The sequence below is a fragment of the Phacochoerus africanus genome, chromosome 11 (genome assembly GCF_016906955.1).
Source record: "Phacochoerus africanus isolate WHEZ1 chromosome 11, ROS_Pafr_v1, whole genome shotgun sequence".
NCBI classification, from domain to species: domain Eukaryota; kingdom Metazoa; phylum Chordata; class Mammalia; order Artiodactyla; family Suidae; genus Phacochoerus; species Phacochoerus africanus.
In genome coordinates, this window is record NC_062554.1 from 90,989,503 (window position 1) to 91,005,602 (window position 16,100).

Consider the following 16,100-nt stretch of genomic DNA (forward strand, 5'->3'; position numbering starts at 1 on the left):
TAACAAACAGCTGTTATATGATCTTGCGCTCTGTTATGTCTCCAACTTCTTTCCCTATATAATTCTGTAACCCAATCCCCCTACACACAATTTTTCATTGGTCTTTCTGTTGCCTATGCCCAGAATGCTTTTCCCTACATAGCTACATGGCTCACCCATCTCATTACTTCCTTCAGGTCTTTTCTCAAAAATTTCCTTCTCAGTGAAGGCCTCCCTGATCATCCTGTCAAGTTTCATATGCCTTCTTTCCCACTTTTTTCTCTTGACACTTTATGACTCTCTAACCTACAATTACTTATCTTGTCTACCAGATGTAAGTTCTATGAGGCCAGGGATTTTTTTTTTTTTTTTTTTTTTTTAGTCACTGCTGCATAACTAGTTCTTAGGAAAGTAGCTTGCATACATATATGCCCAATAAACACTTGTTTGATAAACTGAATGAATCTTCAGTTATGAGATAAAATTATTATTAGAATAAATAAAGTTGAACACAAAGAAGAGATGAGAAAGATAATCTGGGAATGTGTTACCTGACTTTATAAAATGAAAAAATAATATATAGCTAATAAGAATTTTAGATGACAAAGAAAAGCAAAGGCTCTTTGTTTTAGAAAAGTTAAGTAACTGCCTCTAAATGTAGGTTTAGTAAAATGCTTAGTAACATCAAAAAGACTACAAAATCTGTAGTTCTTTTATTATGTTATTCAGAGGATAATATACGTAGCTAAGAAGAGGAAGTTACCTCTTTCTTAAAAAAAAAACAATAAGGGAGGTATCTTAAGGAAATATAAATGCATTAAGAAAATAGATTCTATGGAGTTCCTGTCGTGGCTCAGTGGTTAACGAATCCGACTAGGAACCATGAGGTTGCGGGTTCAATCCCTGACCTCGCTCAGTGGGTTGAGCATCTGGTGTTGCCATGAGTTGTGGTGTAGGTTGCAGACACAGCTTGGATCCCGCGTTGCTGTGGCTCTGGCATAGGCTGGTGGCTATAGCTCCGATTCGACCCCTAGCCTGGGAATCTCCTTATGCCGTGGGAATGGCCCAAGAAATCGAAAAAAAAAAAAAAAGAAAGTAGATTCTATTTAAAAGCTCAAAACAAAAATTTATGGAAAAGGTGTCATGATTGTTCTATGCCTATAAAAAGCAATACTTACATATGACTTCAAATAATTCAAAAAGGTCAAAAAAGATCCAAAGAGAAACTTCTCAGAGAATTTTTTATTTGTATAGCCTTTAAAAAGAGGTAAACTTCTCTCCATGTATAGAAATGAGGAGAGTTAAAAAATACGTTTAATAGACATTTCCAAATTGGTTCTTAAAGGCACTCAAATCATTTTTCCCTACAAAATGTCTTCTGGCTTTGAGGGAATAAAAAATTGCAAATATCATTAAAACTGATAATGAAAAGTTATGATTCCTCTCATATGTAATTTTATAATCTCAAATATCTATTCCATATGTTACTCATGACACTCTTTATCCTAGCTTTAGCTTTATTTTTTCACAGCTACCCTATTTACTAACAGTGACAATATAAATAAAAGAATAATTTATTGGAGTTCCCGGTCATGGCACAGTGGGAACGAATCCGACTAATTTCCATGAGCATGCAGGTTTGATCCCTGGCCTTGCTCAGTGGGTTGAGGATCCGGCATTGCCATGAGCTGTGGTGTAGGTTTCAGACTCGCTCATATCCTGAGTTGCTGTAACTGTGGTGTAGGCTGGCAGTTGCAGCTCTGATTCAACCCCTAGCCTGGGAACCTCCATATGCCGAGGGTGCGGCCCTAAAAAAGACAAACCAAACAAACAAACAAACAAAAAGAATAATTCATTATTCACAGCATTTCCACAGCTCTGTATGCTGATTCATAAGTCTAAAGGAGTCTAATTATGATCTAAGGCACTTACAAGTTTATTTGCAAAAAATGAAATAAACTGATATTTAAAAAAATTAATCTGTACCTCAAATGTCTATATCATAAAATTCTGACATAATTATGTAAAGTATGTTAGAGTAAACTCAAAAAGAAAGTCATACACATTCCTTTACAATTTTCAAGATAATATCACAAAATACCTGAACAATTTCATAGTAATTCAGTTGGTTTAATGTTTACAATTTATTCTATTCAATGGGAGACAAAAGTTTTCTATGTTCATTAAGCTATTCATTACAGTGTTGTATACAATTGCAAAAAATTAGAAACAAATTAACATATTAAGGAAATTGTTAAGTAAATGATGGAATAACAATTCAACATGGTATCATGTAGCCATTAAAATAACAGAACTTAGAACAACTTGGGAAAATGTTTGATAATGTTAACTGAACAAGCAAAATAAAAAAATTTAAAGAAAGTGCAACTATGAAAAATACATGTACATATATGTAAAATGGTAACTCTTTTTTTTTTTTTTTTGCTATTTCTTGGGCTGCTCCTGCGGCATATGGAGGTTCCCAGGCTAGGGGTTGAATCGGAGCTGCAGTCACCGGCCTCCGCCAGAGCCACAGCAACGCGGGATCCGAGCCGCATCTGCAACCTACACCACAACTCACGGCAACGCTGGATCCTTAACCCACTGAGCAAGGGCAGGGACCGAATCCTCAACCTCATGGTTCCTAGTCGGATTCGTTAACCACTGCGCCACGACGGGAACTCCTAAAATGGCAACTCTTTAAGTACCAGGATTATAAGTGAATATCCTTCTACCCAGTTTACTATCATGTTGTTATAGTATTTTTCAATAAAATAAGAACAGAATTATTTTTTTTAAATAAGGAAAGAACAATTGCTCAGTCCATATTATAAATTTATCATTCACTCATTTATGCATTCAGCTATTTATTGAGCACCTATTATATACCAGATATTGTTTTAGGCTCTGGGATACATACATACTTACAATATACATACTTAAATATGTATAAGTATGTGTAAGTATATTGTATACTTACAATATACATACTTGTAGTATGGGAATTAAGTAAACAAGAGAAATACTATATAGTGGAAAATGCAATGAAGAAAAGAATAATGGGAAAGAGTAAGCAGGGTAGAAGGGGAGAAAGTCTACTTTAGATAGGTGGTCTGGGAAGACCTCTTTCAGGAAGGGATATTTGACCTGAGGTCTGAATGATGAAAAAGCACCGGCTGTACAATACTGTGGAGGAAGAGCGTTTAAACTCTCATTCAAATCTCAGCTAAAATCTTCCAAATTGCTAGTACATTTTCGGCCCCTAAGGCAGAAATGGCTTAGTATGTTGAAGGGTTAGAAGAAAAAGTGAGAGTGGTATGTAGGTGAGGTCATGGCAGTAAGCAAGACAAATCACTAGAGCCACCTATGCCATATTACAGAGCTTACATTTCATTCTGACTGCAGTGGGCATCCATTGACAATACCACAGATAAATTAATAATCAATAGAAGTTTATTTGTGTGAACACAAAATATTGAGCACAAACCATGTCCTGAGTTAGAAAGAATAGCAGTTGTAACAGTTCACAGCCTGGGCCGGTAATTTGCAAGGTGGATTAGAGGAAAGCAAAGCTGCCACAGAAACACAGAATACGGTCCTCACAGAGTAAGCGACTGTACTCTCAGCATGCACATGAAGGAAGACTAAGATTTTGTAATCTGAGTCCTGAAGCCAGAAGAATAATTTCCAGATAAGAAAAGAGAAGCCCAAGTCACAGAGAAAAACACAGTCTGGACCTGAACGACTTATTTATAGACACACTGGTCAGGAACTACCACTGGGTTCCTTAACTAAAGAAGAGTCAAGTCTTAAATTGTGTTGTGCATACAGTAAAGGACACAATTCTCCTTATTGAGGTGGATTCAATCACTCTCAGTAACTTTTTCTGTCATCTTTATTAAACTTGTGTATTAAAAAAAAATCTCTTTGAGAATTGCAACATATGGATGCTGCTGAATGAGATGAATCTTTCATGATTAAAGATCCTCATGATCAGATAGAACAAAAACAAGTGAGCAAATCTACTATAAAACTATCTATAAAAGCTGATTTTTCTCCTCTGTGAGCACTGTGCAACAAATGCTCTTTAAAAGACACTTACAGGAGTTCCTGTCATGGCTCAGTGGAAAAGAATCTGACTAGTATCCATGAGGACGCAGGTTCAATCCCTGGCCTTGCTCAGTGGGTTAAGGATCCAGCATTGCCATGAATCGTGGTGTAGGTCACAGATGCAGCTTGGATCTAGCATTGTGGTAGCTGTGGTGTAGGCCAGCAGCTACAGCTCCGATTTGACCCCTAGCCTGGGAACCTCCATATGCCCAGGGTGTGGCCCTAAAAAGACAAAAACAAACAAACAAAAAAAACCCACAAAACAAAAAAAACCCACACTTATACCTGGAATCTAATGTACGCCACAAATGAACCTATCTACAGAAAAGAAACAAACTCAGACTTGTGGTTGCAAGGCAGGAGTAGGAGGGAGTGGGATGGACTGGGAGTTTGGGGTTAGTTGATACAAACTACAGCATTGGGAATGGATAAGCAATGAGATCCTGCTGTACAGCACAGGGAACTATATCTAGTCACCTGTGATGCAACATAATGGAGGATAACATGAGAAAAAGAATGCATATGTATGTGTGTATATGCATGTGCGTGTGCGTGTGTATCAACTATAATAGAAAAAAATAAAAACCTAAAAAAATAAAAATAAAAGACAGGAGGAAGGGGTAGAGCTTAATAATACATAACAATAAATAATAAATTCCTTAACTACAGCATGAATTATAAAAGGCCTCCTTAGTAAAAACGGTAGAACACAATAATTTACAAGCAACTGTTTTTGCCTCATAGGACCAATAATTTTAATGATCCTGCCTCTCTGTATAGAAAATTATTTTACTTGATTCTATACAGAAATAGACTAAGATATTTCATTTTCTTCTAAAGTTAGTTAAACCAAGATTCTAAAACGACTGTCTTCCTTTTTAATACTAATGTTCACATGTGTCAATTGTATTTTAGCTCTTTAGTTAATGCATCCTTTTTCTTTGTGTCACCTAACATTTCCTCATACATTATTTTGTCTTCTATATCAAAAATGCCAGGTAAAATTCATGCAATACTAAGTTTGGTCAGAAGGAAATGCTTATTTTTGCTCCAAATGTTTTATCATCTATATTGGGAAAGGAAAATGTGTTCCTCAAATGGCATTTTAGAATCTGAAAATAATGGAGTGTGTCAAAATGATTTTTTTTCTAAATTTCTTTAATAAGTATAAACAACTTTTAAAGTAAAAATAATGCTTTATAAACTTCGAATTGCAAATGTAGAATTCCAATAGTCAATTCTTTAAAGTTTACTATTTTTGAGTTTTAAATTACTATTTCTTCATTTTTCAAAGCACATTATAACTATTAGTAACTCTGTTTTTCCTCAAATGCTTTACTCATAAAGTCATAAAATCAGATTCACACGTTCCATCTCAAGACTTATGGCATTTACCATCTACACAATCCAGAAAGACTAGATTAAATGTTTTGAAATATTTGTAATTATTTTAAAATTATTTAACTAGAGTTCCCATTGTGGCTCAGCAGTTAGCGAAACCAACTAGCATCCATGAGGACACAGGTTTGAACCCTGGCCTCACTCAGTGGGTTAAGGATCCGGCGTTGCTGTGAGCTGTGGTGTAGGTTGCAGATGCAACTTGAATCAGGCATTGCTGTGGTTCTGGTGTAGGTTGGTGGCTACACTTCCGATTTGACCCCTAGCCTGGGAACCTCCATATGCTGTGGGTGAGGCCCTTAAAGACAAAAAGACACACACAACAATAAATAAATAAATAATTTAGCTGAAATATACCTTTTATAATTAAACTCTTTTCCAATATGAACTGTATCTTTCAACTGTCCCATTTCTATTCACATCTAATAAGTTAGTACTAAACCACTGAGCAAACTGAAGCAAATTACATTTTTTGTCATTTTTAAAAACATAATCACAGGTCTTGAATTTTGCTATAATAATCTCACTTTATTTAAATAACTTAGCATCCTTTAAATAGAAACTTAATGTTGAAAATGCAATAAAACTGCTATAACAACATGAAACTTCACTTTCTTTTTTTAACTTTTTTCTGGGGAGTGCCTGCGCCCACAGCATGTGGACGCTCCCAGGCCAGGGACAGGACCCATACTACAGCAGCAACCCAAGTCACTGCAGTGACCACGTGAGAACCCCACTGTGCCACAAGAAAACCCCAACTTTCTTTAGATTCAATCTATATAAACTGTATTTTATTTCATTTTTTTCACTTAAACGTTCTATATAATTAATTAAATCCTCTAAAATTCATAGTGTACTGATTTGGTGTTAATAAGTTAGGAGACTTAAAAATATATGCAGCCCTCGAGAAGTTCCCTGGTAGTCTAGTGGTTAGGATTTGGCACTTTAGCACTGTGGCCTGGGTTCAATCTCTGGTCTAGGAACTGAGACCCCACATCAAGTTGCTACGCACAGTGGCCAAAATACACACACACATACACATACACACATACACACACACACACACACACACACACACACGTAGCTTTTTTTTCCACTACTTTAAACTCTGTATTCCTGGATCTCCTAAGTCAAAATAATGAAATGCAAATTAGAAAAATAAATAATTTAACACATGACAGGACCAAAAGGCAAAATTCAAAGAATCTAGATAATAAATATAGCTTTTATTGTTATGTCTACCTGTTGCAAACAGCTGTGACCAGACATAAACAAGAATATAAATTTATTCTATTTTCATGTCAATTTGGGATTCAGACAACAGGTATTAAAACAACATTCTAAAATGCTGATATATGGAATTCTCCTCGTGGGCGCAGCGGAAACAAATCCAACTAGGAACCATGAGGTTGTGGGTTCGATCCCTGGCCTCAATCAGTGGGTTAAGAATCTGGCATTGCTGTGAGCTGTGGTGTAGGTTGCAGATCCTGCATTACTGTGGCTATGGCATAGTCCAGCAGCTGTGCTCTGATTAGACTCCTAGCCTGGGAACCTCCATATGCTGCGGGTGCGGCCCTAAAAAGACAAAAAAAGACAAAAAAAAAATCTGATATAAATGTCAGATAACTGAGTTATAGAATTATTCTTCAGGGCTACTGAAAATACACAGAATAAACTAACTGTTAGTACTGTATAACATTATGTATACTTTTTTGTTTGAAACTACATAAACCTGTTTGTGTCAAATTGAGGAAAGCCAATGAAAAGGTTAGTCAATCACAGGACTATTTGAATAGCAAGCTAGCTAATAAAAACATATCAAGAACACAATTACTGTGTAGCTAGTAAAAGGAAGTAATTCTTAATAAACAATCATCCTTTACCTAGTGCTATAAAGCATACCAAAATGCTTTTCAGTGACATGTTTCATTACAAGGGCACAAATGGAAAAAATACTGGGTAGTAAAAAAGAATTAGGATTTCACTAGATAAGATTTTTATCAGACAACTAGTTAGCAAAAATTAGAAGCACTCATTACTTGCAACCATAACTTAATTAGGGGACTTTTATGGCACAGGTATTCAGGTATTTCACCAAGTTGTTTTTTTTTTTTTTTTTTAAAGGGGGAAAGTTGATTACATTTTTCCAAGTACAGATAATTTTTTAAAAAGTAGAAGAGTGAGTCATAATGGTGGGGGGGGGGAGACAAAAAATAGCAATTCAATTTGCTCTAGAAGAAAAGAAGGAGTGGAAAAGTACAAGGAAATAAATAAGCTGTATAATAAAATCCTGTAGAGAATCACTCAGGGATTTAAGAAAAATGGCTCATAACTAAAATGGTAGATAATGAAGATAGCTTTAGAGAAGCAATGACAATAGAATGAAAGCATAATTATAAAGAAATACCTTCTGTTTTCCTTTGTTATTATTTGCTTTTAAAGGTAATAAATATTTAAGAAAATAAAACTGCCTTTTTATTATTAATTTTTTAAATTAATATATTATTTCACTGTTTTATTTTTCTTACTAGAATTCTCACTTTGATTCTTGTTATAGTCATAATATACTCACATTCTTCTCTTACCTTACTTAATACTTTTAAAAAATCTTTATTCTATTATCATCCCCTCTAACTGCATTTTACTTTCAAATTATGACTTCTAAATAGCCCTCAATCTGCAGGTGGCTTGAAAAATCTAGGGTTAAAAAATACACACTAAGTTAAACACAGCATGCTTTATAAAATTAAATATATACATACAGATAGATATAATGTCTACTAATTCTAAAACCATGACCTTTGAAAGTCAAAAGTTGCAATTCTACACTGCAATTTTACTTTTTTATTTTATTTTTTGTCTTTTTGCTATTTCTTTGGGCCGCTCCCGCGGCATATGGAGGTTCCCAGGCTAGGGGTCGATTCAGAGCTGTAGCCACTGGCCTACGCCAGAGCCACAGCAACGCGGGATCCGAGCCGCGTCTGCAACCTACACCATAGCTCACGGCAGCGCCGGATCGTTAACCCACTGAGCAGGGGCAGGGACCGAACCCGCAACCTCATGGTTCCCAGTCAGATTCGTTAACCACTGCGCCATGACGGGAACTCCCAATTTTACTTTTTAAACATACATCTTGATGTGGAATTATAAATTCTTCTCAAAAACTTATATACAATGTTTAAAAAGTCTGAAAACACATTAAGTTAAGCCATGTCAGCACAATATTAAAATGATAACGTGAAAAGTGGGGAAAACCAGACAAACACACTAGTTGTCAAACATGTCTTGCCAAAATAATATTTTGGCTGTAACCAATATTTCTTTAAAAATCACCCTATTAGTCAACATGAGGATGTACTGTCTGATAAAACTTAAAGCGCCTTGCAAAACTGTCTTGGGATTTTGATAGTGGGAGAGGACATAGAGGATAGTGCTCTGGGGGTATATGAACTCTATATTTTCCACTCACTTCTGCTGTGAACCTAAAACTGCTCTTAAAAATAAAAGTCCATTAATAATACAAATAATAATAGGACTAGTCAAAATATAATTCTAGGAATTTTTTTTGGTCTTTTTTTTGCCATTTCTAGGGCCACTCCCACGGCATACGAAGATTCTCAGGCTAGGGGTCTAATTGGAGACGTAGCTGCTGGCCTACGCCAGAGCCACAGCAACACGAGATCCAAGCCACGTCTGCGACCTACACCACAGCTCACAGCAACGCCGGATCCTTAACCCACTGAACAAGGCCAGGGATCAAACCCACAACCTTATGGTTCCTAGTCGGATTTGCTAACCACTGTGCCACGATGGGAACTCCTAATTCTAGGAATTTGAACTGTTATTCAATAATATGATCACAGCAAGGGATATATATTCTGAAATGCGTGATAATGCTAAAGCTAAAGTAATTTTCTACCTTCCAAAACTGCTTTCCAAAAAATATAAACTATAAATTCTTAACTTTAAGAAAAGATGGCAGATCTGTAAAATTTCAGAGAATCCTAAAATACATTCTAAAAAGGGCTCAGAAAAAAAACTGTAATGCAAATGACTAAAACAGTTCAAAGATAATTTTTGAAAGATTAAAATACGAATTGATTTTGGCTGTAAAGATAAAGAGATTTTTCTATTACACCTAAGAAAAAAAATAATTGCCCCAACTTTTTTTTTTTTTGTCTTTTTGTTGTTGTTGTTGTTGTTGCTATTTCTTGGGCCGCTCCCGCGGCATATGGAGGTTCCCAGGCTAGGGGTCTAATTGAAGCTGTAGCCACTGGCCTACGCCAGAGCCACAGCAACGCGGGATCCGAGCCGCGTCTGCAACCTACACCACAGTTCACGGCAACGCCGGATCGTTAACCCACTGAGCGAGGGCAGGGACCGAACCCGCAACCTCATGGTTCCTAGTCGGATTCGTTAACCACTGCGCCACGACGGGAACTCCTAATTGCTCCAATTTAATGTATTTGTCTCATGTGTAATTTTTGGTGACTCAGATTTGCAAACACACTAATATGTTCACATGGCTTAATTATATATATATTCCTTACAGACAAAGGAGATAGAAAAAAAGCAAATAAAAGTTTTGCTTGACTATTTCCATGGGACAATCTCATTTACTCCTGTCTTTTTCCTCCCTAGATAGGATGCAAAATAGAGAAAAGGGGAGAAAGGCAATAAACAAAGATATAAATATGAAAACAACCTAATGTCCATTGACAAATGAAAAAGGAAAATGCAGTATATGTACAATGGAGTATTATTTGGCCAGTAAAAAGAAGAAAATCCTGTTATTTCCAACATGGATGGAGCTTAAAGGCATTATGCTAAGAAATAAGTCAGACAGAGCAAGACAAATGCCATATATTTGGAATCTTAAGAAATTGAACTCATAGATACAGAGGACAGATTGATGGTTGAAAGAAGTGGAAAGTGGGAGTGGGTGAAATGGGTGAAAGTGATCAACAGGCACAAACGTCCAGATATAAAAACATTAAGTCCTAGGATGTAATGTACAGCATGATGACCATAGTTAATAATAATACTGTATATCCATATACTGAATCATTACATTGCACACCTGAAACTAATAATGTTATATGTCAATTATATCTCATTTTTTAAAAAAAGAAATAAAGGAAAAAAGGAAAAGAAAAAGGTAAAAGATTCAAGAAAAAAGAAGGAAAAAAAAAAGGCCTATTTCCTTCTTTCCTTCCCAGCTTTGGCAATAACAATGAAGGAGACAAAGAAAAAACAAAAAGAATATTTCTTAAAGTTCATTTTTCTTGTCTCTCCTCCTTCCCTAACTCTCATTATCACTGACTTAAAGTTATATATTCCTTGTTCCCACCATGTGATACAGTTCAGGATCTGATAAGAAATCCCTCCTTCTGAGAGAGATGCTGTCACAAAGGAATATAGGGATATAGGTGAAACAGTAAACAACTTAGAGCTCCATCAGAGAAACTCTAAATATGTTTCACACAGTCATAAAGGAAACTTACACTCTACAGTGCTATGTTTCAGAAACATTTTAAGATGATAAGTATCACTCTGGAATCTACCTTTAATATTGTTTCTGTAAAAAGTAATATATAAATTATTATTTATATATAATTCATGTTATGAATGCAATATAATAAACATAATTTATATAAATAAATTTCATTTAAAATCCACTTACAACTTGAGAACTGTCTATATATTTAAGAACTACAGTAAAGATACCTATCTTCCCCATAAGAAACCAGTGTGAGTGAGAGTCCAGAATGATAAGATGTTAAAATAGAAGTCAAGACCATAAAGATGGAAAACAGAAAAGCTTTCAATTTAGCAGAAAAACGTAACAACGAAAAACACTGCTCTAGGATAGAAAGCTAAAACTGCTCTGAAAAAGGGAGAATGCAGCTTACCTGTAGAAATAAATAAGGACCTTGGATGAGGAATATTTTAGAGTCTACTATAGAAGAGTGGTAAACAGGCTAAGCTACATTCTGTATGTGCTACATGCACCTGGCTTGCTTTTTACAGTTTATTCCCTTCTAAATCCTCATCCCTGATGTTTCTGTTACCACAAACAGGAGTTGTCCAAGTGTTAGAGTTGTGAAGGTTGAATAAGTGTAGGGAGACAGGCGACAGGAAGGTTACTATAATGAGACTAACCCTTAAGACACAACCCTTTAAGTGGCAGCCAAAATGGAATCTGGAATATACTAAGAATCTAGTAGATACAATATATTCAAGTAGTCTTTTCTCCTTTTGGTAACTTGCTATATAATATTTCCAGAAAATGGTTTCTATTTTATTGCAAGGTACACATCCTATTTATGGGCATACACACCAATCTCTTTCATACATATGCACATAAAATTAACTTCAATATTTCACATTTCAACTGCAGGACCTATTCCCAAATTCTGAATATGTCCAGCTAAATAGCAAGAAAGGAAAGTGGAAAAGGAATTAAAGTTCTTTTTCACATTTCCTGTAGTGGTAGTTTTGGAGTGCTTATGGCTACAATGACCCATACAAGCTGGTTCATCACCTCTATACCTATTTTTACATATTAATGTCCAAACAGAAAACTGATCTTTAGGGTAACATGGTAGTATCTAATTAAATAACTTTCTATCTATAATATAGTCCCATTCATTAGCATAATTTCACTGAAGAAACTGATGCACGTTTAGATTCTGACTATATGTTTTAAATGGTAGTACAATTTACCTTGCTAATGGCAAACATTTACCACCTCTTTTTATGCATTCCTAAAGGACTTTCCAGAATTGATCACACTACTTTAAGAAAGGAAAAGACTGAAAATGATCATTGGTTAAGCTGAGATTTTCATCATCTTTTTTGTTTTTTATGGACATATTGGCTCCTAGAGTCCCTAAGTAGGAACACTGGCAACTGTTGTCACCAACTTTCTATTTCATAGTAAATAATCTTATTCTTCTCACTTTTGAATTTTCTCTATAGATATCATAGAGACAATTGGAACCAAATATACCAAAAGGAGCTACCATTTTCACTGCAATTTGTAGGAAGAAGAAAATAGAGAATGGACTTTGTTTAACCCTAATACATATGTTTGCTTGGGGCCAAGAAGTGGCTTTTTGCTTCCCATTCTATGGCTAATGCTAGGAAGGTGATAATAATCTTCTTACACAGATTCTTGCCCACTACAATAACATCTAGGTAGGAGGACAGTTAAAAAAAGAGTAAGAAATTAAATAAAAATAATAATAAGTTATAAGTGAAAGGAGAGAGATGGAAAACATCAAGAAGGCCATGATAAATAAAATTAACTTCCATTTGACTCTTTAAATAATAAAATGATCAAGAAGGAATATTAAAACAAACAATCTTGCAAGGAAACTAACTTCTAGAAAATAGAAATGCCTAGAGTTGTATCAATACTATGGGATTCTCTACCAAAAAGTCCAGAAGAAAATGTTAAAATCCCTATTAGCTGTTTTATTTCAACATGCAAGTTTACCTGCTAAAGAGTTGAAAAATCGGGAACATTATTTGGAAACAGTTGTGACTAAAAACCCAAAATGTCTTAGTAATTTAAAAATGCATTTTCCTACTCTCCTACTGTGTTGAAATACAATTTAAAAGCTAATACATACTGTAAATCAACTATAATTTAAAAGAAAATTTATAAGCTAATACAATGTTTAAATAAATTTTCATTCATATATAACATAAGGACATCTGTTTTCTTACTGCCTGCCATTTGTCCATAATAAATTAAAAATTAAAGGTGATCCAACAGCTCTTTCTTCCATGTCACTGTGGTACTATTTACTAAAGTTAGGTGCGGCACCTTAAGTACAGAGAAAAAGGAGAGAGCACTAACAATCCTCTAATTTGAAGAGTTTTTTATTTCTTACCGTGTCTTTTCCACCTATGACCTCTAATTGACATGCTGGTTACTGCATTTCTTGATATTCTAGAGGAAGTTGGTGTAATTTCAACTTGAATACACCTTGTACCCTCCTTACTAGATTTCATGGCACCATGAGGCAATGAAGCCTGTATTGCATTAGCAACCTAAGAAGAAAAGATATAATTTAAGATTGGCATTTACCAGATGTATTATGATACCCTTAGCTAAGACAAGATGCTAAATTTTAATAGATTTTAAAGAATAATCTCTCCAAGGCATTTCCTAAGATACATTAACTCCTCTAGAATAAAGAGTAAGAACACAGAAGGAAACTTATGGTGAAAAATATGTGATGAAATTTTAAATTCCAAAATATTATATTTCCAAATGCCTAATGCTAATTAATAAATGCAGCTCTGGCACATTAATGAGAACATTCTTACAACTGAAATCGACTAATTATCAGGCTAAGAAGATAGCCTAGTGAAATTTTCAAATTTTATTATATATATCTTTTTCAAGTATATAAGTTTTTCTACTACAATAGCATGAGTCACTGAGTATTAATGCACTATGAATGGCTATTTCTCAGTTTATAGTTCTAAATTGAGAAATTTTGAATTACAAAATTTACGTAAATAAGTGAGGCACCTACCAGCAATGGCTCTGGATATAATTCTAGCTGAGCTCTGTATATGATATCATCCAATGCTTTTTGAGCAAGATCCCATTCTCCATTATAACTATAAAATTAAATAAAGTATAATTATTTTAAATTAATTCCATATAATTGAACAAAATATGAGAAACTTTATCTTTAATGATAAAAATAATAGACCATATTAGCACATTGCTTAGCATTCCACCCTCATTCAAAGTGTACTTTTAAATGTTTGAATGCCTTTCAATTGTATCTGAAACCCTATTAATAGCAAAGAATATTTTATAGATGTGTATTTCGTCTCTAAAGAACATGTGTATTTATAGAACATATTTCAAAAAAGCTAGGCAATCTCAGAGCATTTACACTTTCAAAGCAAGTCAGAGCATAATAAATTATATACCTTAGAATAATGTTCAGAACACTTTATGGTCAAATTACTCTGTAACTCCCACGATTTTTAATGAAAATCTACATTTACTGTGGCTTCTAGAACCCTATGTAGTTACTTCTTTGCACTCAAATAGTCATTTAGAAGTGTATGTGATATATGCTGCAAATATCACAGAGACACTGAGAAAAAGTGAGTACATATATTAATTAATTCAGCCAATAAAGATACGGCCAAACCTTCCTAAAAACTGGCTAAATGATGAAATGGACATAGAAATGATGGCTTGCTCATCTGTCAACAAAATAAAGTGTGAATTATATCAAGAAAGCAAGTGAGGCCCCAAAAATATATCATTGCTCTCACTCTAAAAACTACATTAAGCCAGGTAATCCACAAAATCATAGCTTCTCATGAATCCAGCAGGGAGCTAAGGTCACAGGGCAGCCAAGTAGCCAGAAACTCAATGGTAGCCAGTGCCCCCAAGGAGAGTCAGGCCACAATGCAGGAAGGGCAAGAAGAATTCAGCTAAACTTTTTTAACAAATTGCTAACAGCCAAGTGCAGGCCAACCCAAGAGTATAAAAACTCTGGAAGCAGACACAAAGGGACCTCATACAAACTCACAAGCTCCTCTCCACAAACTACCTTTAGGGATTCATTAGAAAAATTAAGCGCAAGGCAAGGGACCAGGGAAAGCCTAAAGAAGAGTGGCCAATAAAACAAGAAAGGCAGTAAGATCTAGCCAGACCCCTTCAGTAGGACACAAGGCTAAAGACTTTAAGGAAGGAGCAGCAAACTCTTCACCCTGAGGGCAGAGGTGAGAAACAACTGTGGCTGTAAAGGAAAGAAAAAAACCTCTACCTATAGGTGAGGATCAGGAAATAGTCCTATCCTGAGAAGAAGGAAGGTTAGAGGTCTCTTACTACTGGGGAAGGGGCAGGACACTGAGGAACTCCCACCTAGAGAAGCAGGGACATAGGTCCTGCTTAGAACTAAGGCCAGACCAGAACAACAGAGAACACCACTCCCCTCCCTCTCACCCCAACCAAGCTAGCACACATCTAGACACGTGCAACAACACTCTACTGCTGGAGGAGGGGCAAGAACATGGGGAGAGAGCCTCTCCCAGGTACAGACACACCTGGAAAGTTAAAAGCTAAGGATGGAACAAGAACACTGAAGAACCCTCCAATAATAAGTATCAGGTAACATAAAAGGAATTTGAAGTAGGTGGTGCAATACAGGTAACCATGGCAACAACAAACTCCAGTCCCAGTTCACTCCTACCTATAACTCTACTAGCAGGCTAGAAAAGAGGCATACTCATCTCCAGGCATAAATAATATTTATCTCAGTCTCTACTGTCTTACCCTTTAACAAAATGAGGATCAATCAAATATTACAAAGCACACAAAAAGCAAGAAGAAAACAACCCACTGTCAGGAGACAAAAATTAACAGAAGCAAATTCAGAGATTACTCAGATATTGTAGTTATCAGGGAAATTCAAATAACTAAGGTTAACATATTAAAGGCTCTAATGGAAAAGATGGACAACATGTATGAACAGCTGGATTATTTCAACAGAGAGATGGAAATGGTAAGAAAGAGCCAAATGAAAAGCCTAGAAATAAACTTAGTAACAGAGATGAAGAACCCCCTC

The 16,100-nt window shown here is 35.4% G+C and overlaps 1 protein-coding gene across 3 annotated transcripts in view; it reads right to left on the bottom strand.

Moving 5' to 3' along the window:
- Window positions 1-16,100, bottom strand: part of HYCC1 (hyccin PI4KA lipid kinase complex subunit 1) — an 86,853-nt gene that overhangs the window by 6,926 nt on the left and 63,827 nt on the right. For all 3 annotated transcript variants that reach the window (XM_047752328.1, XM_047752329.1, XM_047752330.1), the window contains exons 9-10: window positions 14,040-14,127; window positions 13,389-13,548 (exon numbers count right to left, since the gene is read on the bottom strand). In XM_047752328.1, coding sequence (XP_047608284.1) covers window positions 13,389-13,548; window positions 14,040-14,127 — 248 coding nt within the window. The remainder of the gene's footprint in view (window positions 1-13,388; window positions 13,549-14,039; window positions 14,128-16,100) is intronic.